Below are 24,176 nucleotides of genomic sequence, written 5' to 3'. Positions count from 1 at the left end.
CGAAGCGGCAGATACACCCCGGACAAAATCTGGTCGATGAGATATTTCAATACCTGCTCTCAGCGCGCAGCGCAAACCGATTTTTTTTTTTCAGGATCTTTTGTTTTCTGTATGCGGTCAGTAGGTGTTACAGAAAGAGTTATATTGATTTGTCTTTTTCTCCGCCTGTCTCTTTGTCCACTCAATCAACTTATTTTAACCACACTTGTTAGCAGTGCCTTCTCAGTTGGTGGCAGTGAGAATGGTAAGGACGGGGGTGTTTTTCCTACCTCGGAGGAATTTCTTGGTTTTTTTTGCCTTAAGTAAGGTTGAAACTATAGAATGAAGGGGAAATTAAACTCCCATCACAAAAAAGTAATTTGATTTGTGCAGGTACTAGCACATTAAATCTGAGATGTTTGATCTGCGCTCATTCAGGCCTGAAATTAACGCCTGTCAGCTTACCGGTAACCATCAATGGGACTGGGACAACGGGTTCAAAGTGCATTCTTTATCAAAACACACTGTGTGACTTTCCACTTGTATTTGTAATGCTTTCTAAATGTATTAAAACAAGCACCTTGTGAAAAAACTGGTAGATCAAGTTGAACTTCTTCAGGAAGAAAAGCACACCAAATGTCGCAGCTGACAAACCTAGTGGAACGATAACATTTGGAGCTTTCTTCCGCAGGTCCTGGAGATACGTCTCCCACGACGCCATGTTTGTGTTGTAACCTTGACCTTTCCGTTCCATATTTCCGGAATGCCCCCCAAAATAAAACAAGTACGATGTTACTTTTTTTGTTACCAGTTCGTCACTACAAGAACATTTTAAACACGATGTATAAAACGAGATGATTTTAATATTGATCTTTTTGGCTGATTTGTACACATTTTTAGGGGAATCAATGACTTCCGGCATGTGTTCTACATCCGGTTGTCAGTTTGACGTGGAAACGAGACGTCTTTTTATCAGATTGGGTTTCAGTTTCGCTGGAAATGAGACAAGAAATATTGTTGAATGAAACATATGGTGAGTCAAAGAGAATTATTTTCGTACAACAGTAACTTAAAAGCACTTGTCGGATAGCTAGATTTCTGAGGTTGATTTGGTGACTGACATAGAATCTACATGTCTCTCTTGATGATCTCCTGAACTCAGGTCAAAATGAGTTCGGCTCATTCTATCCCTGACATGATGCCTTGAGTTTCCTTGTATGGCAAGGAAACCGATTTTTTTTTTACATATTTAGAGTTTTTTGTAATGTATTATTGATATAACTAAGCAGATTCGCGATCGTCCATTATGATTTTTCATGGTGTTTTGTAATTTTTAAATTACAAAGGAATTGATATGTAATTGTAAGACAGTTTCAAGTGAGCTATATTTCGCGGCTGTATTTACTGTGCAAACAACTCTAAATATGGCAAAAGTGTCACGTGATAATCAACCATTTGGTTTCGCCGCTCACTGGAGTGGAGCAGACGATTTTTTCTGTAACCAGTTGACAGTGATGAAACCATATATTACGGTCTCCTTCCGGCAGCAGTCCCAAAATTTCGACTTGGTTTGACCTTAGAACGATGTCTTTATCATAACTGTGAAGAACAGAACGGAGATCACTGTCGAAGTCGGCCAATCTGCAATCATTTTCGTCTCGCGAACACTGATCTCAAATTTAGATCAGTGCTCGCAAAAAACATATGGGAGATAACTCTGTATTTTTGTTCTGATAGATTTGCGTAGGACTGTAGCGTCCGGTCAGAGAGACAACTGGCAATGCTTATCAGAATGGGTCTGTGAGTGTTGCTGTTTTGCCAGTCCCACGAAAAGAAATTAGAAATACGCCTTAGGAATATTGTTGTTTTGTCTAGTCAGAAGTGAGACTATAAAGTGGCAAGGTGTTTTTTTGGCGAGAGACCCAGAGAGAAAAAGATTCAGACAAGCAGACAGACAGAACAAATAACAGACGGCAGGAATGGCCAACTGTAAGAAATTTCAATCTACTTCTTCTTCTGTATACTGAGGAAATCCCTATACAGGGCAACTATCCTCACTCGGGTATGTAACTTCAAGAAATTCATTAGCTCGCCACAAATTTCACTAGCCCGCTACATATACCACACACTAGAATTGTGACGGTCATGAACACACAAAGTAGCAGTGATACGAGACAACCAGGTTGTGGTCAGCAATGAACACATGCAGGTAAAGGTAGGATGTCAGCTTGGCTTCTGCCAAATTAACTCCACATTAAATGCTCCTCAGCCAATTTCAAGAGGTACAATTATCAAGAGGGAGAAAAACATGTCAAGATCTTACTATTAAAGCAGATTTGTGATGAAATTTGATAGATTTTAACCCAAAATTGTAGAGATGGTCAAAGGTATATATATATATCACCACGCGTCAACTGAAGTTAATGGTGGTTGGGGGCATGTAAGATCATGTGCTTATGGTGAGACAGTTTGACTAGTACTAGTTAGTAGGACATTGTTGATGATGACGAATAAGACAATGCTTTGTTAATGTTAAAATGTGTTCATCAAACATTGCTGTGGAGTAAGATTAAGATCTTCAGAGGTTGAGTGCGTCTCAACATGTGTACCTAATTTGACAAGTGACACATTTTATTAGTCTGATTTTATGTTTTATCTCTCATGCTTCTGTTTAAAAGTAAGACAGGCTTATAATAATGTTCACTTTTCTTTGCAGAAGCTTGTTACTTGAACCCACGAAGCTCTAAGCATCCTGTCCAGAGAAGATGCCTGAAAGTTGCAGCATTCTTTTGCAATGATTCTTGGAAGTTGGATACACAAGTCAGAGAACGGGTCACTCTAACTGGAGCTTAGCGTCTAAGCTGGCATATCTTCACAAAACCAACAAAAATGATGCGTGAAGAGGAAGAGGAGGAAACTCTCTTTGACCAAGAAGGGTTGCTAGGCAGCGGCCGGAAGTCAACATGGGACTTGGAATGGGTGAAACGCTTCACCAAGACACTGGCTCTCTCGCTGGCTTTCTTTGCTCTGGTGAGTGCCAAATATAACAGTCAATCTTCTCCACAATGACCCCCCAGGGATTGACCAAAGGAGGTCGTTATAGGCAGGCGGGGGCCGACGGCCACAGTGGCTTAGTGGATAAGACATTGGCCTCTTGATCGGAAGGTTGTGAGTTTAAATCCAAGTCGCTACCGCCTGGTTGGTTAAGGGTGGAGATTTTTCTGATCTACCAGGTGATCTCATGTGCAGACCTACTAGTGCCTTATCCCCCTCCGTGTGTTCATACAACCACAAGACCAAGTGCGCACGGAAAAGACCCTGTAATCCATGTCAGAGTTCGGTGGGTTATGGAAACACAAATATATCCAGCATGCTTCCTCCGAAAGCGGCGTATGGCTGCCTGAATGGCGGGGTAAAATTGGTCATACACGTAAAAACCCACTCGTGTAAAAATATGAGTGAACGTGGGAGTTTCAGCCCATGAACGAATGATAATAAGAAAAAGCAGAATAGACAGGCGGTCGCTGTTGAAAAGTTAATTGAATAGAAAAAACACCTTGTCAGGGATCGTTTGGGGTAGTCGTTGTGGGCAGGTGGTCGTCATCAAACAGTGATTGCAAAGACCTGTACTTTTGTTTTAAGTGTGTGTGTACCATTAACCTGTTGGCTGCCAGGAAATCTTTGCACATGTGTACACAAAGCATTCCCTGTATTTACGTGAATTGACAACTTTTAGTGTGCCCTTGATGTATGAATGAATTCACCATACACGCATACATTGGTTGTTTGTTGTTTTTCTGCTTCATCTTTGTTGTATATATTGAATGGTTTATTGCCCGCTAAAGCAAGTTATCCATGACGTCAGCTGACATCCTTTGTACTATGTCACAGTACTTTTGATACATTCACCAGTCTTTCTTTTAATATATATGGAAAGTTATGAATTCATGTACTTACCCTACTCAAAAGTCTACTCTCTGTAAGATCTGATAAAGAAAGGGAAGTAAGCGCTCTAATGCATACGACATGAGTAATAGAGTAAGTGAGCGTTATTCAGAACTTTGCTCCTGGCATTGAAATGAACAAGCGACTTTTATCCTCAAATTACTTCTTTATTTATCAGATCTCTAAACAGCGCTCTGCCTCATTTGTTTAAGATACTCTCTGTAACTGTAAGTGTAGCACACAATGTATGTATTTCAACCTACTGTCTGTAACGCAGGGGCTATGCGTCTCCATCCCTGGCGCTACCTTACTGGATCTGGAGGAGCGCACACACACCACAACGGAACACATCTCCTTCATCTTCACGGGGCGCTCTCTGGGCTATCTCTTGGGGTCAGTTGTGGGCGGAGTGCTCTTCGACTACTTTGACCAGCAGATCCTGCTCTTCTACACCCTGGTGTTGACTGGAATGGCCACCATTGCCGTCCCCTGGTGCACCGCTCTGGTGGCGCTGGCCTCCATGATTGCCGTGCAGGGTCTGGCACTGGGCGTGCTTGATACAGGTCTGTGGCTTCTTCTTCTTCTTCTTCGTTCATGGGCTGAAACTCCCACGTTCACGCATGCTTTTGCACAAGTGGGTTTTTACGTGTACGACAGTTTTTACCCCGCCCTTCAGGCAGCCATACGCCGCTTTCGGGGGAATGTCTATGTCAATCTACCTTTCTTGTTTTTTGATTCTGCGTCTATATATGTATTCCTTGAAGTGGCCACCTTCTCATGTTTGGTGTTAGCCTGACCAGTACAGTCTGAAGTCAGTAAGCTTCATGTGACATATTTCAACGTTGTCTTCTTGGCTGTGGCTTTTCAATGTGTTCATGTGTGAATGAGAAATTTGTGTGTGTGTGTGTGTGTGTGTGTGTGTGTGTGTACGCAGGTACAGGCAGTTTTTCTGCCACAGTGTTTTCATGTGGGGACTGTATCAGTGTGTGTTCTTGCCAGGATGTTATTGTTAATTTACTTACACTCAGACCTCTGCTGTATTGTGCAGGGGGCAACATGTTCTGCATCAAGATCTGGAACAAGTCCAGCGCGCCCTACTTGCAGGCTCTCCACTTCTCCTTCGCTGTTGGTGCATTTCTTGCCCCCCTGTTAGCTCGCCCCTTCCTCGTTGGCCAAGGAGCTTTGGGCCCCAACAGCACCGTTTTCTCCGCCAGCCATTACCCGGTCAACGTTGGCTCTCAAAACAATGATCGACATGCACGCAGTGCTGAAGCCTTGTGGTGGACAGAAAGATGGAATGACAGAGTGGTACGAGAGGTTGGTAACGAGACAGGCGACGGGGTAACACAGAGTCCAGAAGTTGCTGGGAGCGGCATGAACGCTACAACGAGTGGGCTGAACAGTACTGATGCAGTGTCTGCACTAGAAACTACTACCGTCCCAAGACGAAGTAAACCGTCTGCAAGTGATGGCAAGCTTTTGAACAAACATTATGCTGATGGAAAAAAAGCAAACAAAATCTTGACGCAACTCAAAAACAATGTTCCTCAACCTGATGAAGGTGGGGATGGGTCTAAGATGGAAACTACTACGGAAGCTTCTTTGAATCAGAATGGGACTACTACTGCTATGGGTAACGTGTCCTTATCAAACAACAGCTCAGCAGAAGACACAGGAAACAGTTCCTCGAGTGCTGTGGACGATGAGGGTGATAAAGGCAATGGCTCATCAGTCAGTGAGAATGGAGTTTCAGCAGACTCTTTGACATCATCCTCTCCAAGTACCACATCAACAACAACTACCACTACAACCACCACCACTCCTACCACAACAACAACTACAACCCCGAAACCAACAACCACTTTACCAACCACCACAACAACAGTGTCAACAACTACAGTGAAACAAGCAGTGAGCACAAACCAGCCAGAAATACCACCTTCATCCACAACAAACTCCTCTTCAAGCAATATCACCATCACCACCACCACTCTACCCCCGACCACAACCCCCCGGAAGTCCAAACCAGAAATTCTGGACGTGATCACATCAACCATCAATGCCATGAAGCACATGTCCAAGATCCAGTTTGCCTACATGATCATCGGCCTGGTCCTGCTGGGAAATGCAGCGTTCTTTCTGGTGCTGTACTGGAAGGATTGCCGCGCTGGAACCCTGCTTCACCAGGTGACGGCCCTGGGCCCCAGCCCTCCCCTGACATCGTCGTGTTTCCGCGTGTCGCTTCTCTCCCTGCTCTTCGTCTTCTTCCTGTTCTACGTTGGGGTGGAGGTGACTTTCGGAGGCCTGATCACCACTTTTGCCGTGGAGTCGGACTTGACCCTGTGGAGCAGGCCCCAGGGAGCCACCCTGGCGGCTCTCTTCTGGGGCTCCATCGCGGTTGGGCGGGGGTTGGGCATCTTCATCGCCCGCTGCTTCAAGCCCCCGTGCATGCTGGTGACGGACCTGGTCTTCATGGTGTCGGGGGCGGTGATCCTGGCCGTGGGCCTCAAGGCCACTCCGGTGATGCTGTGGGTGGGCACGGTGACTCTGGGCTTCGGCATGTCCTCCATCTTCCCCACGGCCGTGTCCTGGGCCGACTGCTACTACCCGCTCACTGGGCGGGCTGCTGCCGTCTTCATTACCGGTTCTGGCTTCGGGGAGATGGTGATCCCCGTGGTGACCGGGTACCTGTTTGAACGCTTTGACAGCATGTGGCTGATGTACATGGTGCTGTGTCTCAGCGTGCTTGTGACGGTGGTGTTTATCAGCCTGCAGTGTATCGCGTCTCGCCAGCCTGCCCCCACCTCTGTGTCCAAGCTGGGCTTCATGCCTTTGCAGAATGACGATGAGGAGAACAGTTTTGCCATGAACAGTCTGGACGCGGAAGACATGCCCAACGGCAACACGGGCTACACGGAAAGCATGAGGCGGAGGCAACTGATGAACGGTCGTGTGGAAGATGCGGAAGAGGAGACCACAAAGCTGGTGGATTTAAGTGACTGAGAATGAGACAAGAACTGTACGCACCCCTGTTTTTCTTCCTCCCTCCTACTCCTGGCCTTACTTATTGCTTAAAGTTGTGTTCTGTCACTGCATCAGTGTGCATCAGACAACAACTGTTATTAAATAGAATGATATTGAAAATAAATTGATCAAATAAATGTCAAAATATAATTATCAAGAGTGCAGATCAGTGTTTGTATATATAATGTGTACAGTGTTAAGAAAAGAGGTAAGATTAATCTTAGTGCATGCTTTGTTTCTCTAAGGGAGTTTCACAATTGTGAGGGTGTACATTATTGTTGAATATCAGTATTTTTTGTTGTGTTTTCATACATTTTAATTTTTGTTTTATGTCTTTTGCCTGATACATTATCTTTCTTTTTTTCTTCTGAAGATGTTTTTACCCTTAAGACCCAAAAATTGAACATCATGCAGACGTTATCTTCATCCCTACAGACGTTAGTAGTCTGATCAACCCTTGAATATTCAGTCTACACAAGAAAAGCGCTATAAAAAACACACACCATAGATTAGGTGTTTCAGAAGTGTATCAGCTGAAGAACAAATGAATGTTAACAGTGACATTTGCTTCTCTTGTTTAGCCCTACTTTCTCTACAGTGACTGAATATGAATATTTTTGATTAGTGCTTTTGTGAACAAGAAACAATTAACAAGTGGCTCTATCCCATCTCCCCCCTTCCCCCCCCCCCCCCCCCCCCCCCCCCTTTTCCCCGTCGCGATATAACCTTCGTGGTTGAAAACGACGTTAAACACCAAATAAAGAAAGAAAAAATATGAATATTTGTTTTTGGATTTGACTGAATATGAGCAAAATTTAGATCTTCACATCAAGCTTTAGTAACTGTTGATGTTATTGTGAAGATAGTTCTAACAATAAAACTTCATGAGACAGTTGAAACTAAATGTACACAAGCATAATAACGGATTTTTTTTTTAAAGTTTTGTTTCATGTTCTTTGCATATTCTTTTGTAGATAAATGATACATTGCTTTATTTGAAACAATATATTGTACACATTTTTGTCTGTTCAAACCTATATAACTAGAACAAAAAGTATTTCAAAACAGGTATGTTTGAGAGCTTGTGATTATGTGTATATTTCAATATGGTTGGTTACTTATCTACCACTACTTTCTGGCTGACTATCAAATGACAGACCTTGTGTTTTGTTTGTGTTCAAAATCAAAGTCACATATATATATATTAATTTGTCAATCAGAAGACACCATTTTTATTGGAAGAATGTGTGAATAAAAAAAACCTATGATTTCTACATTTTAAATTAAAGTTACCTGATATGAGTTGTTCTTCGGTACTGGTGACAGAAGAGGGTCACCATGGGGGGGTCTGTGCACGTGCACGTTGAGGCCAAAAGTGCCATGCACGGTGATCCACGGTGCACGTTACGAAAAAGCTCCATGCACGGTGCACGCCGGACCTCTGTGCACTGTGCACGCTACGAGAATTTCCCCATTCCCATGCACGTTGCGTCCAAAAAGCCCATTCCCGGTGCACGTGGTAAAGCATCGCCCCCCTCACAGAAAGGGGGAAAAGTGGTCAAAATTCAAATCTCTAGTTTAGTTTTTGAAATATAGCTTTTCATAAAGCAGAAATACTGTAGTATCTGATGTACATAAGAAAAAATCACTGGTTTACATGGTTCTTACATAATGTAACTTTTAAAGCTGGTTTCGTTTGTATGATGACGATAGGACCCGAAACGGCTGCACGGACTGAGACAGGAATTGCAGAGAAAGTTCTTTGCCACTCGAGTCGTGTCATAGAGTACTTTTGGAATAGTAAATTTGAAAGGATTCTTTAAAAAAACAGCGGAAAACATTATATACCCTGTGAGCTATCTGGGCTGTCGAAACATGGTCTTGTTAAAAGATGTTTTCAAATGGTTAACGGGGAGATACACTCGAAGCACATGTAGCGAAGTTATGTTGCCAAATCATCAAAGATCAACATTTCACTACATGGATCGATGCGTACAGTCGAAATAGGTGTGACTTTCAGACGACCGAAGACTACTTACTAGCAGACTAGCAGACGACAAGATCTAAATATTTGTGAGAGCAATCCGTTGAAGAACAGTTACTCCGCTTATTCGTCTTCAGTTAAGCTTATTTCCCCTGCCATAAGTTTCCTTGCAGATCTGCAGTCGCGTAGTGAAATGAACTGGTGTCATTGGAAGATTCTTCTCAGTCAATGATCAAAGCACAGTAAGTTCTATGCTGACAAAAGTCACTTTAGGAAAACACGACCATTGACTTCATTTATGAGCCCAAAGGTAACAATATCGACAAGAATGTACGCATTTGACATTAAATGAAACATTCATAGACAGTTTCCAACTCACCAGATCTGCCAAAGAGCCTTGATTCGTGAAAAACAATGAGTTTAATCCGACAGGTATTGGAAACAATCTCTTGGCAACCTGCGTTTCTCCTTCCGAAGCGACGTGACGGCGCCACATTTGTTTGTTTATGGCTGTTTATCGCGAAACAACACAGTAGAAATTTGTGTGTAAAATATCATAAATGTGTGGCGTGTAATCTCCGAATCAGTTCGTTATCTGCGTTTCGATGGTAATTCAGTTAGCGTGGAGTTACTTTGAATCGAAGGCAAAGGTAACCTGCGTTGCATGTGGGATGGCGTGAGCAAATTTGATTGCAATATTTTATACAGGAAGTAAATTTCAATGATTCTGGCTCAGTCTTGTAGATCTGTTATGCAGTGTTTTGGTAGTGTATCTGCTTTTCTACTATGAAGCTCAATTGGAATGATACGCTGATCGAAGTGGGGACCCCCCGCGGGTTAGGGGGAGTCCCATATTGGTTAGGGGGAGTCCCATATTGGTTAGGGGGAGTCCCATATTGGTTGGGACGAGAAAGAATTTACCCGATGCTCCCCAGCATGTCGTAAGAGGCGACTAACGGTTCTGTTTCTCCTTTTACCCTCGTTAAGTGTTTCTTGTATAGAATATAGTCAATGTTTGTCAAGATTTTAGTCAAGCAGTATGTAAGAAACGTTAAGTCCTTTGTACTGGAAACTTGCATTCTCCCAGTAAGGTCATATATTGTACTACGTTGCGAGCCCCTGGAACAATTTTTTGATTAATGCTTTTGTGAACGAGAAACAATTAACAAGTGGCTCTATCCCATCTCCCCCCTTTCCCCTATCCCATCTCCCCCCTTTGCCCGTCGCGATATAACCTTGAATGGTTGAAAACGACGTTAAACACCAAATAAAGAAAGAAAGAAAGAATCCACTTGGACATATACCAAAAATCTACAGCCAGGCTGCGCTCTGTACAGAGTTGGAAACTTCTGCTGAATGAATGTTGTATGTGACACGCATGTTATTCTGTGAAATGAATACAGCAAAACATTCATACTCTACACAGGAAGCAGCTAGGCTGTTGATTATGGGTATGTGTCCGAGGGGAAGGATACTCATATCCCAGTCAACAGTATGAGTAGGATCTATGGGGATTTAAAGATCAAGTGCATTTATGACTATTCGGGGACTAGGTGTTCAAAAAGATAAGCTGAGAATCCTTTTCTTTATTTGGTGTTTAACGTCGTTTTCAACCACGAAGGTTATATCGCGACGGGGAAAGGGGGGAGATGGGATAGAGCCACTTGTCAATTGTTTTTTGTTCACAAAAGCACTAATCAAAAATTTGCTCCAGGTGCTTGCAACGTAGTACAATGTATTACCTTACTGGGAGAATGCAAGTTTCCAGTACAAAGGACTTAACATTTCTTACATACTGCTTGACTAAAATCTTTAAAAAAATGGACTATATTCTATACAAGAAACACTTAACAAGGGTAAAAAGAGAAACAGAATCCGTTAGTCGCCTCTTACGACATGCTGGGGAGCATCGGGTAAATTCTTCCCCCTAACCCGCGGGGGGTACTGAGAATCCTGTACCAAATTGTGTACAGCGAAGGCAAGCTAAAACCCGACCTACACTGCCTGCTTGACCTTGACAGCGTCATTCAACGCTTGACTTTTGCACTGGTAACTTCCTGTCTGCTCTCACACGGCTGAGCAAACTTTATTTTGAAGAGGAAAGGAGGGGGAAAAATAAAGAGCTCGACAGAGATTCGAACCCAGGACCTTGAGTTTTCCTGGCCGAAGTCCTAACCACTGGGGTACTGCACCAGTTGTGCAGTCCTTGAATAGTCATAAATACACTTGATCTTTAATGTTTAAATAAAAAGAAAACACACCAGTAACCAGGTTAGGTACGTTTATATCTATAATCAATATTTTGGCATGTTACTGCCTTCTTCGGGATGGAAAGCTTATCTTATCTGATCTTTAATGATCATGTAAACACAAACCAAGGTACATGTGAACTTCAATGTATTCATACTTTTTCTGTCATGTCAGAAGTCACCGGTGTGTGTTATACCCACGGTCAGCTTTACCAAGTGTGAGATGGCCAAGACATTTATCCTTTTCGATCACTGTGTGGAAACAAACGGGAATTGATCTTTTTTAGAGGTTCTGTGTAACGCTATAAAATTTCACACTGTTGAAAAACATGGATAAAGATCAAGTCACATCATGTGGTTTTAAATGTAATTGTGTCATATGTGTTCCATCATTGCAGAGATGTTTGATTTCTACATACTGTGTTATGTGTTCTATGAATTGAAGATTTGTTTATGTGATAAAAGAATAACGATATTTTTCTCCTATTCATTTTCACAAATATTTTTAGATTAACTTGTAGTAGGGTACATTCTCTGCTTTCAGGTTGGATTGCATTGTGTATAGATCTGCTAATTTTGCCATGTTTGTTAGCTTGGTTGTATAATATCAAGTTTGTTTCGATTGCCATGCCAGGAAAAGAGAGAGAGGAAGAGAGAGAATCTCTTGGGCCTTGATAACTCAAAAAGTGTTTTTAATTTGGTTAAATATAGAGCATTCTCAAAGAAACTTGGCGTATTTTCTGAAAAATGAGTGTACTCCACACAGCATTCGAACATTCAACATACTGGATCTGCTTCGAGAAGCGAGTGTGAAGAAAAATAATTTAGGAATTTTTTTTATCGTATTTTTATTTTCCACGGACTGTACTGCTTGTATTTTAGACAATCAAGCGTACAAAATACGGCGAAATCGTATGGGTTCCCAGGTCTGAGTAAACTTTAGATACAATATAGATCCATAGAAATGCTACAGTCATGACATTGATTGTGTAGACCGACAGCGAATGTAACCTTTGATAAGGGGTATCTTTGGTGTTCATTTGTTCTGCAGAGGGAAAAGATTAGGAAGCTTATTCACTATGTGCATATTGTAAACATGATGTATTTGTTTTCATTCCTTCGTGTAAAAAGATGAGACACATTTCATGAGTTTAGTACATGATTCCAAAGTGCTTGGGTGCCTTCGGGCGCTTTGCATTTTTACTTCACTTTACTAACTATTGTTATTTTGATCCTTCAAAAACAGTACATTTTGGTAAATGTATTATCAATTGTACTGACTTCTGGTTCAAAGAATGTTTACCAGGTATGTTGTGGAAAAGAATCAGGGACTGTTGGATAGTACGGCCCTTCATTTGATTAAAAATATGTGTTATAAATGTAAGTTCTTTATTCGTAAGAGGCATTTTTTTAGATTAAGGTGACCAAGCCTACCACAATCTTGTTCCCCCAGTTTGTGTCCCAACCAATCAAAACATCTTGCCAGATTGAGATTACTGAACACTATCAAAATGGCCTCTGCAGATCGCAGTTGTGAAAGTTTTTTTCTCAATGTTTTTATGTGTAGTGTGAATGTATGCTTCGATCTTTGTGTGATCACATTATTCTCCATGTGATATATCCGGTTACTGTGGCATGGATTGTTGAAGGTGTCCAAGAATTTGATTTCTGAGAAGATACATTATTTGGTTTGGAAAAAAAAAGGCAGGGCCGGACCAAGTTTGTTTGAGGGGGGGGGGGGGGTTCCAACTGAAGGCAGGGGTCCAGGGGCCGCCCAGGCCCCGGTGGGGTGCAGGGGCAAGGCCCCGCTGGAGGGTCTGGGGGGCAAAGCCTCCCAGAAGCCGAGAAAATGTTGCATTTGTGAGGTCACTTTTTGGTCTTTCCTTGCAATTGGGAATCGAAATTACACATTTTCAACAGTAACAAAATACTTCATATATTCATTTACCATAGTGGTTCAGTGGAATAATCCCAAAGACATATATGCCTAGTAAATAAGTCTGACAGGACTCTTTACTTTGAATATTACTATGATGATGGACTTATAACGGGGAGGGCAGGCCGTTGTCGACTTGATGTTGTTCATAATTTGAAATAGTTTTAGAAGACCAAATAAACTGAGGGAGTTGGGGGAAGAGCTTAAAAAGTCCACTTTTTTTTTCTCTGAGAGGTACATTGGATGGCAGGGGGGGGGGGGGTGGGGTTCCGGAACCCAGGACCCCCCCCCCCCCCCCCCCCCCCCAGATCCGGCCCTGAAAGGGATTGGGAAGTGTTTGGGTAAGCTGAAACATGTATGTTAAACATATTATTCACAGGTTTTACAGACGCTGTTCAGACCTCCCGCAGTGGGGCACTGCGGTTATGAAATTAAAGGCCCCTCCTGTTTTTGGAACCGCAGGAGCTTTCTAGTTTGCTGTTAGGAGATTTTTGGTTCCTCTTTCCTGTCATGCTCTCTTTTTCTTCATGAATTCTTTTCTTTTTTCTGCCTTCTTGCTCATTCACCTGTATTTTTTCCAAAAATCTCTTCTCTTGCCGCTTGTCTCGCGATTCATGTATAGTTTAATCTGTTAGTGTTCTGATGTAAGTCCAGCAGTAGATAGGTTAAGCCTATTTTAACATACTGGAAACTGGTAATCTTCCAGTAGGTATTAATTTAGTTTTACTAAAGCCTGCTGGGACACAAGTAATGGGTTAGTGCATTTGTAAACAGGAATCGCTTGACAAGTGGCCCCCTTCATCCCCCCCTTCCTCGTCCTGATATGGCTCTGCGTAGTCGGCTGGACGTTAAGCAACAAATAAACAAACAAACAAACAAGCTGTTCAGACCTCTGTTGCTAAATTCTTAGTGTATAATCAAATGAAGCTGTCACAAATAATTGATGTTTTTCGTTGAGCTTTGCCATTTGGAAGTGATTGAATTTGCATAAAGTATGTTTGCTGTTTCCGTCCATCGGTCAGTACGCTTTAACTTTTTGTTCGGTCTGTTTAAACAAACAAAAACAACAAAGTTGCATGCGTAACACATGTTTTTCATGTTTGCGTCAATTTTAGCAGGTGAGACAAGTATGATGAATTACCGTCGGAGTGCATTTGTTATGTTATGTCATTATTTTCTTGTGCCAAAGCGGTGTTAACTGTATTACAAATGTTATTTTGTTAACTCCTTATGCTTAATTAATCAGTCATAAGCTTTTGTATAAAAACAAGTAAAGTAGAGAACCCCTGCGGGTTAGGGGGAAGAATTTACCCGATGCTCCCCGGCATGTCGTAAGAGGCGACTAACGGATTCTGTTTCTCCTTTTACCCTTGTTAAGTGTTTCTTGTATAGAATATAGTCAATGTTTGTAAAGATTTTAGTCAAGCAGTATGTAAGAAATGTTAAGTCCTTTGTACTGGAAACTTGCATTCTCCCAGTAAGGTCATATATTGTACTATGTTGCAAGCCCCTGGAGCAATTTTTTTATTTGTGCTTTTGTGAACAAGAAACAATTAACAAGTGGCTCTATCCCATCTTCCCCCCTGTCCCCGTCGCGATATAACCTTCGTGGTTGAAAACGACGTTAAACACCAAATAAAGAAAGAAAGAACAGCATATCGACTTCAAGCCTCACCAGATTTATCATGAAAAGCATTCATTTGCAACATATCAGCAGTAATGAGGTTAGGAACGAAACGCTCTTTTGCAGGTGAAACTTTGTTCACTTAAATTGAACAACTGGTTTTCTGGAACAATTATAAATAGAAGTTGTTTTTTTTTCCCGTTTCCCCAGTTTGAAGTACATGTGATGTGTAACATGATTTTGTTGCTGCGACATTGGCATGATTATTTAGTCAATTGTACAGCTGTAGAGTTATCCTTAGTTCTCTTACTTCAAAAGTTATGTTTGCTTGTTTGTGTGATGTTGTTTTTTTATTCTGAGGATTTCACCTGTCTCTGCTTTTACTCGGGTTTACTGCTTGGACGTTTTTCTAGGCCTGTGTTTGTGTTTTGCTAAACTCCCCCCATTTTTGCTAACCCCCCGTTTTTAGAACTTCTGCATCTGACTTGCAATGCATCACGGTCGTCAACGCTTTTAGAGCTGAAAATGAATGCAGTTGCCCACTCAGTTTTCACTGTACGAGGTTGAGTTTAGCTTGTTATTAACAACAGTCTTCCCGCAGTGGGGCACTGCGGTTATGAAATTAAAGGCCCCTCCTGTTTTTGGAACCGCAGGAGCTTTCTAGTTTGCTGTTAGGTAGATTTTTGGTTCCTCTTTCCTGTCATGCTCTCTTTTTCTTCATGAATTCTTTTCTTTTTTCTGCCTTCTTGCTCATTCACCTGTATTTTTTCCAAAAATCTCTTCTCTTGCCGCTTGTCTCGCGATTCATGTATAGTTTAATCTGTTAGTGTTCTGATGTAAGTCCAGCAGTAGATAGGTTAAGCCTATTTTAACATACTGGAAACTGGTAATCTTCCAGTAGGTATTAATTTAGTTTTACTAAAGCCTGCTGGGACACAAGTAATGGGTTAGTGCATTTGTAAACAGGAATCGCTTGACAAGTGGCCCCCTTCATCCCCCCCTTCCTCGTCCTGATATGGCTCTGCGTAGTCGGCTGGACGTTAAGCAACAAATAAACAAAACAAAACAAAACAAACAACAGTCTCAGATTGATGCCTATGAGGAGAGAAAAAAGGAACAATACAACAGATTTCCCGTCTTGATGCAACTGACACTCTGTTTCTGAAGTTAAATACGGTTTCTGTATCCCCTTTTCCTTTTTGGAAAGATGTTTTGATTTCTTCTATTGATTTGAACGATTTTTCACTTTGAATTCTCAAAGTTGCTAATAACCAGACTCAGTTTTTGTTTGATAGCTAAAAAGTTAGTAACCAGATTTTGAAGGGGGTTACATCAGCTATTTATCATTTGTTCAGCCTCATCAAGGTAATGTTGAATTCTTTTTTTAAATCTCCCCAAAGCTCGTCTATAGTATGTTTCTTGTGCATTTTGAACTTTAAAATTTGTTTTAATTTTATAAATAATATTAATGTATTATGAACACTGCCTGATTTTGATTTTTCACTGTGAGTTAATGTCATTGTTTGTTATTGATCATAAAATGCTTGACATCTTTGCTTCATTATCAACATTATTTTGGAGAAAATTTGTTTTCTCCATTCAGCTGTTATTGACAGTTGTTTCAATGATGGAGAAATGTTTGAAATTCTGAAATGAGCTGGCTTATAATCACTCGACTTTTGCCATTTCATTTTGTAGTCCCTGACGCTTTGAGTTTAAAATGTTACTGTGACATTGCTCGGGAGTGTTTCTCACACATCCTGTTATCCTTACATGCAGGATTGTGATGAACCTGAAACTCACAAAGACAATATTCACTAACATTTGTCATTTCATGTTTCACTTTTGCATTTCAAGTTGTGCTGTGATGTTAAACTTAATGGCGTTCCTCACGCAATCTATTTCATGTTACAAGTATATATATATGTATATCACTGTGATGAAACTGAGGCTGATGAAAAATCTATTAAAGATCACTTGATGTGGATTGAATTCCCGCAGTGGGGCACTGCGGTTATGAAATTAAAGGCCCCTCCTGTTTTTGGAACCGCAGGAGCTTTCTAGTTTGCTGTTAGGTAGATTTTTGGTTCCTCTTTCCTGTCATGCTCTCTTTTTCTTCATGAATTCTTTTCTTTTTTCTGCCTTCTTGCTCATTCACCTGTATTTTTTCCAAAAATCTCTTCTCTTGCCGCTTGTCTCGTGATTCATGTATAGTTTAATCTGTTAGTGTTCTGATGTAAGTCCAGCAGTAGATAGGTTAAGCCTATTTTAACATACTGGAAACTGGTAATCTTCCAGTAGGTATTAATTTAGTTTTACTAAAGCCTGCTGGGACACAAGTAATGGGTTAGTGCATTTGTAAACAGGAATCGCTTGACAAGTGGCCCCCTTCATCCCCCCCTTCCTCGTCCTGATATGGCTCTGCGTAGTCGGCTGGACGTTAAGCAACAAATAAACAAACAAATGTGGATTGAATATTTTATGGTTTTTCCAATCTCTTTCATTCGTGTTGTATGGGACTGAATGGAAGTTGCTCTGTCTTTTTATATTTAGTCAAGTTTTGACTAAATATTTTAACGTAGAGGGGGGAATCGAGACGAGGGTCGTGGTGTATGTGTGTGTGTGTGTCTGTCTGTCTGTCTGTGTGTGTGTGTGTGTGTAGAGCGATTCAGACCAAACTACTGGACCGATCTTTATGAAATTTTACATGAGAGTTCCTGGGATTGATATCCCCGAACGTTTTTTCCATTTTTTTGATAAATGTCTTTGATGACGTCATATCCGGCTTTTCGTGAAAGTTGAGGCGGCACTGTCACGCCCTCATTTTTCAACCAAATTGGTTGAAATTTTGGTCAAGTAATCTTCGACAAAGCCCGGACTTCGGTATTGCATTTCAGCTTGGTGGCTTAAAAATTAATTAATGACTTTGGTCATTAAAAATCGGAAAATTGTAAAAAAAAAATAAAAATTTATAAAACGATCCAAATTTACGTTCATCTTATTCTCCATCATTTTCTGATTCCAAAAACATATAAATATGTTATATTTGGATTAAAAACAAGCTCTGAAAATTAAATATATAAAAATTATTATCAAAATTAAATTGTCGAAATCAATTTAAAAACACTTTCATCTTATTCCTTGTCGGTTCCTGATTCCAAAAACATATAGATATGATATGTTTGGATTAAAAACACGCTCAGAAAGTTAAAACAAAGAGAGGTACAGAAAAGCGTGCTATCCTTCTTAGCGCAACTACTACCCCGCTCTTCTTGTCAATTTCACTGCCTTTGCCATGAGCGGTCGACTGACGATGCTACGAGTATACGGTCTTGCTGAAAAATGGCATTGCGTTCAGTTTCATTCTGTGAGTTCGACAGCTACTTGACTAAATGTTGTATTTTCGCCTTACGCGACTTGTTTTTTTTACACACACACACACATACTAACACACTCACAGCACAAGTATGCTTGTTTATAAAGTTTATTGGTGTAAAAGTGATGTTATCAATACAAATAAAAATCTACACAATATGTACAAAATCTTCATTTTGTGAGAATCTGAATGATTTTGCAAGGTTGTTTTTTCTCACTAACAGTTTATCACTCTCAGCCACAATTTTAAATAATAAAAGAAGATAAAATAACTTTAAAAAAAAAGGACCAAATTTAAGCAAATGACCATCTATAACTCTAACATCTGCAGTTAGCGAGAGAATATTCAGTGGTTGTTTCAAGAGATGAAATGACTGTGGTACTAAATAAATTGGTAACTCTTTCCCTTGCAAGCATGGTCAAGATACACTGATGGATTTCTCTCAGAAAGAATAAGGTTCAACCACACCCATCTGTTCTCTTCATTTTTTTCCAAACAAAACTAATATTTCTTACACCAACACTTCTTCAATCAATCAATCAATATGAGGCTTATATCGCGCGTATTCCGTGGGAACAGTTCTAAGTGCAGGGATTTTAAAAATATTGTTTTAAAATTTTTTTATGCAATTTACATCGCGCACATATTCAAGGAGCAGGGATTTATTTATGCCGTGTGAGATGGAATTTTTTTACACAATACATCACGCATTCACATCGGCCAGCAGATCGCAGCCATTTCGGCGCATATCCTACTTTTCACGGCCTATTATTCCAAGTCACACGGGTATTTTGGTGGACATTTTTATCTATGCCTATACAATTTTGCCAGGAAAGACCCTTTTGTCAATCGTGGGATCTTTAACGTGCACACCCAATGTAGTGTACACGAAGGGACCTCGGTTTTTTGTTTCATCCGAAAGACTAGCACTTGAACCCACTACCTAGGTTAGGAAAGGGGGGAGAAAATTGCTAACGCCCTGACCCAGGGTCGAACTCGCAACCTCTCGCTTCCGAGTGCAAGTGCGTTACCACTCGGCCACCCAGCCCACAAACAGTGGGGCAGAAACATGACAGCTTGGAATGTCTTTTGAAAAACAAGGATATGTCAATGATATGTACTGATATAGCCATGATATGTATACTGCACAGATAAAAAGTACCAATGATATGTTTCCAGTGAAGAAAAACCTTTCACAGGCACCTTGCATTCATTTTTTCCCTTGTCTAACCTATGCTGTTACCGGACATGTACAGTCAAAGTTTACATTATCAGAGACCGTAGAGTACACAGTGTATACACATACACATCTTAAAAATTCTGCTGCTAAGACTGCAAAGAGCTCAATAGAAAAATCAAAGAATTCCAAACACAAGCTGTGGTGAACGGTAAAATTTTTTTTTAAAAACAGGGAAAATAAACAAGGTGGTCAACACAAAGACTGACCATTATCAGGCATGTGAATCTGAAACAATTAATTCACTATCAGTGTTAACCGTCAGACAGTGGCTCAAGGCAAATCGGCTGTGGATTTATGTGTACATTTACAGTGGTACCTGCAACGAAAAGACGCCCCTATAAAAGTGTCCCTACATTGCAGGTGGCCTGTCATGACAGGTTTAGTTTGGTCACTGTAATAATAGACAAAGGGATTCCAGATGTCCTGTCATGGGAGGTGTCCACTCATCAGAGTGGCCTCACATGTATGCATAGGGCATAACGAACATCAAGACTTGCTAGACGGTAACAGTGGAACCTACACAAAAGTGGTACAGTCGAACCTGCTCTGATGACCACCCGACCATTACAACCCCTCCAAAGAGAGCCTGATGAGGTTCTTTACAAAATAATGTACCTTTCCATAACTACTTGTCTATGAGCACCACTAAGTTGGTCCCCTGGGTGGTCATTGTAGACATGTTCCAATGTACTTGTCACATTACTAATACAGCATCAGGGCTAGGTAGAACATACACAGCTTGGGATACGTGTAGGGGAGAGGAGGACTGTGATATGTATTTATATAGTTTACATGATGATATTTGTACATTTGATGACATTCACAGTGGGACATTTGAATTTCCTCAGGTAATTTCCTCCGTTCGCCTTTTAATTCTCTTCAGGATTCATTCACTCAACCTCTCACATTCATTTACTAAAAAAGAGATAATAATTGTTGTTCAATAAAATCCTGTCATTCATTTAAAAAAATACAGTCTCCTAAAACAAAGATAAACTTGCATTACCTTACAAAAAAACCATGTGAAAGTGCAGTCACAGATCAGATCTTCGTTTTCAACCAAATTTTGTCATCCTCTTTAGAAAACAACCCAATAAAGTCAAAATAATATGACACCCCATGCACAAAACAAGGGAATGCTATAAATTGAATGACCCCCCCCCCCCCCTCCCCCCCTACTGAACCGCAATATTTGTCATGCCATCAAAATTATTGCAGTAAACTACAAGTTTTTCTGCTGGTCGTTCATAGCTTTCCCTCACGCATTCATCCTTTTCATCCAAACAGAACTGACACTGCTTTAAAAATTAAAAAAAAACTCCTTTACAGTGCCACAAGATTTCCCATCACTCCAAGATGTTGAAACACCTCAGCACGCTTTCGCAAGATTCAGTCGTTTTTTGATAAAAATCTTGGGTACAAGTGACATGTTTTGCATGAAAGCGTATTCATCTTGTGCGGTCTTGTCGCTAAAGCCTGTCCTTAAAGTGGGCGAAGTCGACTACGCGAAGAATACTTAATGAAGTTGGGAAGATAAAAGTTTTTGGTAAAAAGACTTTGTGCAGTCTTTGCGAAGTCGACTTCAGGCTCAATTAAGGACGGCCTTAATAGCTGTGGCCGCCTCTGATGCTGATTGTACTGAGTGAGAACCCGATGGCGATGTAGATGACGACGGAGGCAACGATGGTGATCATGCATGTGAGGAAGGCGTACTGGCTCCACTTCTCCGCAAACTTCAAGTCCCCCTGCCTGAAGGCACGGCCTGACATGACTGTGGGGGAAAAATAATCAAAGAAACGTTATATGACGGTCATATGACTACAGTGCTAAAAGTAATCGATGATTTTCGGAAATAACTCTAGTTAGGTTTGCATGGGTTCTGAAAGAGCGAGCACCCTTGCATTTACGCAGACAAGCATTGCCATGTGCTTCCTGTACACATGTTTGAGACACGCCCTTTCGCTAGTTACTGGCCTGTATAATGTCACGTGGGAAATAATGTCACGTGGGTAAACTTTAGTGCTATCGTGCCATGAAACTTGCACACTGTTGTGGCTACCAGACCTTTTAATTTTTAATTTAATATGATAAAAAGAAGGAAACTGTACATATACATACATGTACATTAAATGAAGTAAATCTTTAAAATAAGACAGATTTTAACCTTTTATTACAAAAAATACACAGTATAAACAAAGTACAATGACCATGTTTTTAGCCTTGCTTACCAACAGACATAAATATTTGAGGCTTGCCTAGTAGATGCCCATTTCCACATATTTTTTTACCTTTACACTTCACACTCTCTTATAAATTTTGGGTTATTCAACTTTTGGAAACAAGGCTATAGTTGAGGAAGTTATTGTTTTCTTCAAAGTCAATTTTCTTAAGATTTCAGCACATTCAAGTGAAACCCAAATTCTAAGACACCCCCCTCCCAAGATTTAAATCTCTAACTCCCTTTCAAAGACATTGTCTTGTAAAATGTTCTGTTCATGACTCGTTCCTTCCTTAACACTTTCTACCCCACCAATGTTGACCAAGTTCTTTTTAGCCGAGACCAGCTGTGCTGCAGCAGGTTTTTCAGAATTGTAGTAACTGTGTATCAACACGTTAAAATGCAGGCGTTAGATGGACGTTACAGGAAGCGACTGAAACTAACTGTCTGAGCGGATATATCCGTACCTGGTCAGATAGAGCCATATGAGTGGGCAAGATTTATCCGTACCTGGGAGACAATGAGTTAAAAGGGAGGAGGTCTTAAATTGGGGGGGGGGGGGGGGGATGTCTTAAAAGGGGGTTCCACTGTGCAGTGGAAGACATTTTTTTTACTGAGTGTACTCACTTGCGAAGACAAGAGCAACAGGACCAAGCAAGGGGTTGATAACTGTCATCGCTATAGCAAGGGGGAGGTAAGTGTGTGGTTGTCTGCCCACAATGATGCCATTCTGGATGGCTGGGTGGTGGAACACAGGGTCACGTGTCACCAAGATTTGCTTGGAGTTTGTGTCGTAGACGTCAGGTTGGTGAGGAGTGGTGTGCACACCTGGTTGAGCCATTGTATCTGAACAAATAAAGAACTTCATCAATAATACGCACAGGTATATATATTATAGATAAGTTGATATCCCCCTTCATTGGCTCTGTTCACACCGATTTTTAACTGCTTGCTTCCCTTTATATAATAAACCGGCCATAGAGCGTCGTCGTCCTGAAATAAATCTCCCAAGTCTCAAAATCCCTTGGGAATTCTGGGTGGGGGAATCCTTTCATGCTATGACGTCAGCGCCTTTCAAGAATTGGTCAATATTCCTGAGCCAAAGTACAACATAATGTCAGTCACACTTGAAATTAACATTTCTTCGGATTGCTTTCCAAACTAATACAAAGTGAAGGGGAGCATAGGGTCAGTTATCAATTTAACTGCCCTCGAACAGTGAGATCAAAGGAACGTACAATACACAATTTATACGAATGGAGAAACTCGCAGAACTGACACAAATGCTCGAGAACTCACGAGTAATGCATGTTTGAACTTTCTATTTCCACCTCGGAGAACTGTGTACCAGGTTGGCTCATTGTTCGAGGGGTCACCTACTGACCCAGTGGTAACAAGTTCGAATCGTGTAACTGGTAAAAAAACAAAATTTCTTTTTTTTTTTCATTCTCTGAACTCATTATTCTTGCATCTTATTATCTTTTATTCATTTAAAAGGTTTCGGATTTTGTGCGTAAATGCCTTTGAACAACTGTTTCACAAACCTGTATTCTATTTTAAGTCCGGGATACCCCAGTCTATTTGTAGAGACGGTCAAATGTATCATCGCGCGTCGACTAAAGCTAAGATCATGTGCTTGTGTAATACGGTAATATTATCATTGTAATGTCAACCATTATGCATGTACTACTACTACTAGCTTTGTTTAAAGCCATTATGCATCATGTACTACTAGTACTACTAGTTTTGTTCATCCAATAATATCAGCTTCATCCATTTAGATTACAATCACCAGCTCTGTCAGTGTCATCATCAGCATTTGATTAACAAAAACACCGTTGACAACCCATTTTACATAGTATTATCCCAGTAAATTTAATATATAAACAGGATTTATGAATATGAAACCTACCTAGCTGCCTTCAGCGTTTTCTACTGGTTCAATGAGAACTATTCTGATCACAATCAAACTCCCATTCTACTTAACTAATTATAGTATTTATACTAAATGAATTATAATGAAGGTTACTGTGTTTTAAAACGTCTTCACGGTTATAAGTCGATCAATGTTTTGATTACTTCAGTCACACGTACACTGGTACTGGACCCTCAAGACTAATCCACGCAAAAATCCTACAGTTAGATAGTTGACCCTGATTGTAAAATCATTGTAACTTACCACAGAACTTGGAGGAAACGACGTAAAAAGAGTGGTAATCTCAAGAAAGCCAACACGCAAACGCGGAAGCAACGTCTCCACACCTTAAAGTTACTACTGAAGTCCCCTTACAGGTAAATGATTCTGTGCGCATGCGCGAACAGGTAAGTCGTATCCGTTACCGGCCGCGCGTAGGCAGGGGTGAGATTTACACCACAGGCACATGACACTTGGTTTTTATATTTAGTCAAGTTTTGACTAAATATTTTAACATCGAGGGGGAATCGAAACGAGGGTCGTGGTGTATGTGTGTGCGTGTGTGCGTGCGTGCGTGTGTGCGTGCGTGCGTGCGTGTAGAGCGATTCAGACCAAACTACTGGACCGATCTTTATGAAATTTGACATGAGAGTTCCTGGGTATGATATCCCCGAACGTTTTTTTCG

General features: G+C 40.9%; 3 protein-coding genes across 6 annotated transcripts in view; 1 reads left to right on the top strand and 2 right to left on the bottom strand.

Annotated features, from left to right (window-relative positions):
- The window catches only part of LOC138971618 (2-hydroxyacyl-CoA lyase 2-like), a 70,881-nt gene extending 70,156 nt beyond the window's left edge, over nucleotides 1-725 (bottom strand). The window contains exon 1 of one of the 3 annotated variants that reach the window (XM_070344391.1): nucleotides 560-725. In XM_070344391.1, the coding sequence (XP_070200492.1) occupies nucleotides 560-700 (141 nt within the window). In that variant the 5' untranslated portion in view covers nucleotides 701-725. The remainder of the gene's footprint in view (nucleotides 1-559) is intronic. The other 2 variants (XM_070344392.1, XM_070344394.1) reach the window with 2 other exon arrangements.
- Nucleotides 726-834: 109 nt separating this feature from the next.
- On the top strand, nucleotides 835-10,658 carry LOC138971608 (sodium-dependent glucose transporter 1A-like). 2 transcript variants are annotated; one of them, XM_070344375.1, is made up of 4 exons: nucleotides 835-1,012; nucleotides 2,696-3,009; nucleotides 4,202-4,487; nucleotides 4,973-10,658. In XM_070344375.1, the coding sequence occupies exons 2-4, from the start codon at nucleotides 2,869-2,871 to the stop codon at nucleotides 6,925-6,927; spliced, it is 2,382 nt and encodes a 793-aa protein (XP_070200476.1). In that variant the 5' UTR covers nucleotides 835-1,012; nucleotides 2,696-2,868; the 3' UTR covers nucleotides 6,928-10,658. The 2 variants fall into 2 exon arrangements, with proteins under 2 accessions (XP_070200476.1, XP_070200477.1); XM_070344376.1 differs by lacking the exons at nucleotides 2,696-3,009; nucleotides 4,202-4,487.
- A 7,553-nt stretch (nucleotides 10,659-18,211) lies between these two features.
- LOC138971623 (uncharacterized) lies at nucleotides 18,212-23,897 on the bottom strand. Its single transcript, XM_070344400.1, has 3 exons — nucleotides 23,755-23,897; nucleotides 22,203-22,421; nucleotides 18,212-21,128 (listed from the first exon to the last, which is right to left on the bottom strand). Exons 2-3 carry the CDS (start codon nucleotides 22,414-22,416, stop codon nucleotides 20,962-20,964), a joined length of 381 nt encoding a protein of 126 aa, XP_070200501.1. The 5' UTR covers nucleotides 22,417-22,421; nucleotides 23,755-23,897; the 3' UTR covers nucleotides 18,212-20,961.
- Nucleotides 23,898-24,176: the final 279 nt, after the last annotated feature.

Source organism: Littorina saxatilis, linkage group LG7 (assembly GCF_037325665.1).
Source record: "Littorina saxatilis isolate snail1 linkage group LG7, US_GU_Lsax_2.0, whole genome shotgun sequence".
Classification (NCBI taxonomy): Eukaryota; Metazoa; Mollusca; class Gastropoda; order Littorinimorpha; family Littorinidae; genus Littorina; species Littorina saxatilis.
Note: the sequence above shows the minus strand (reverse complement) of the source record. Positions and strands in the feature narration are given on the sequence as shown.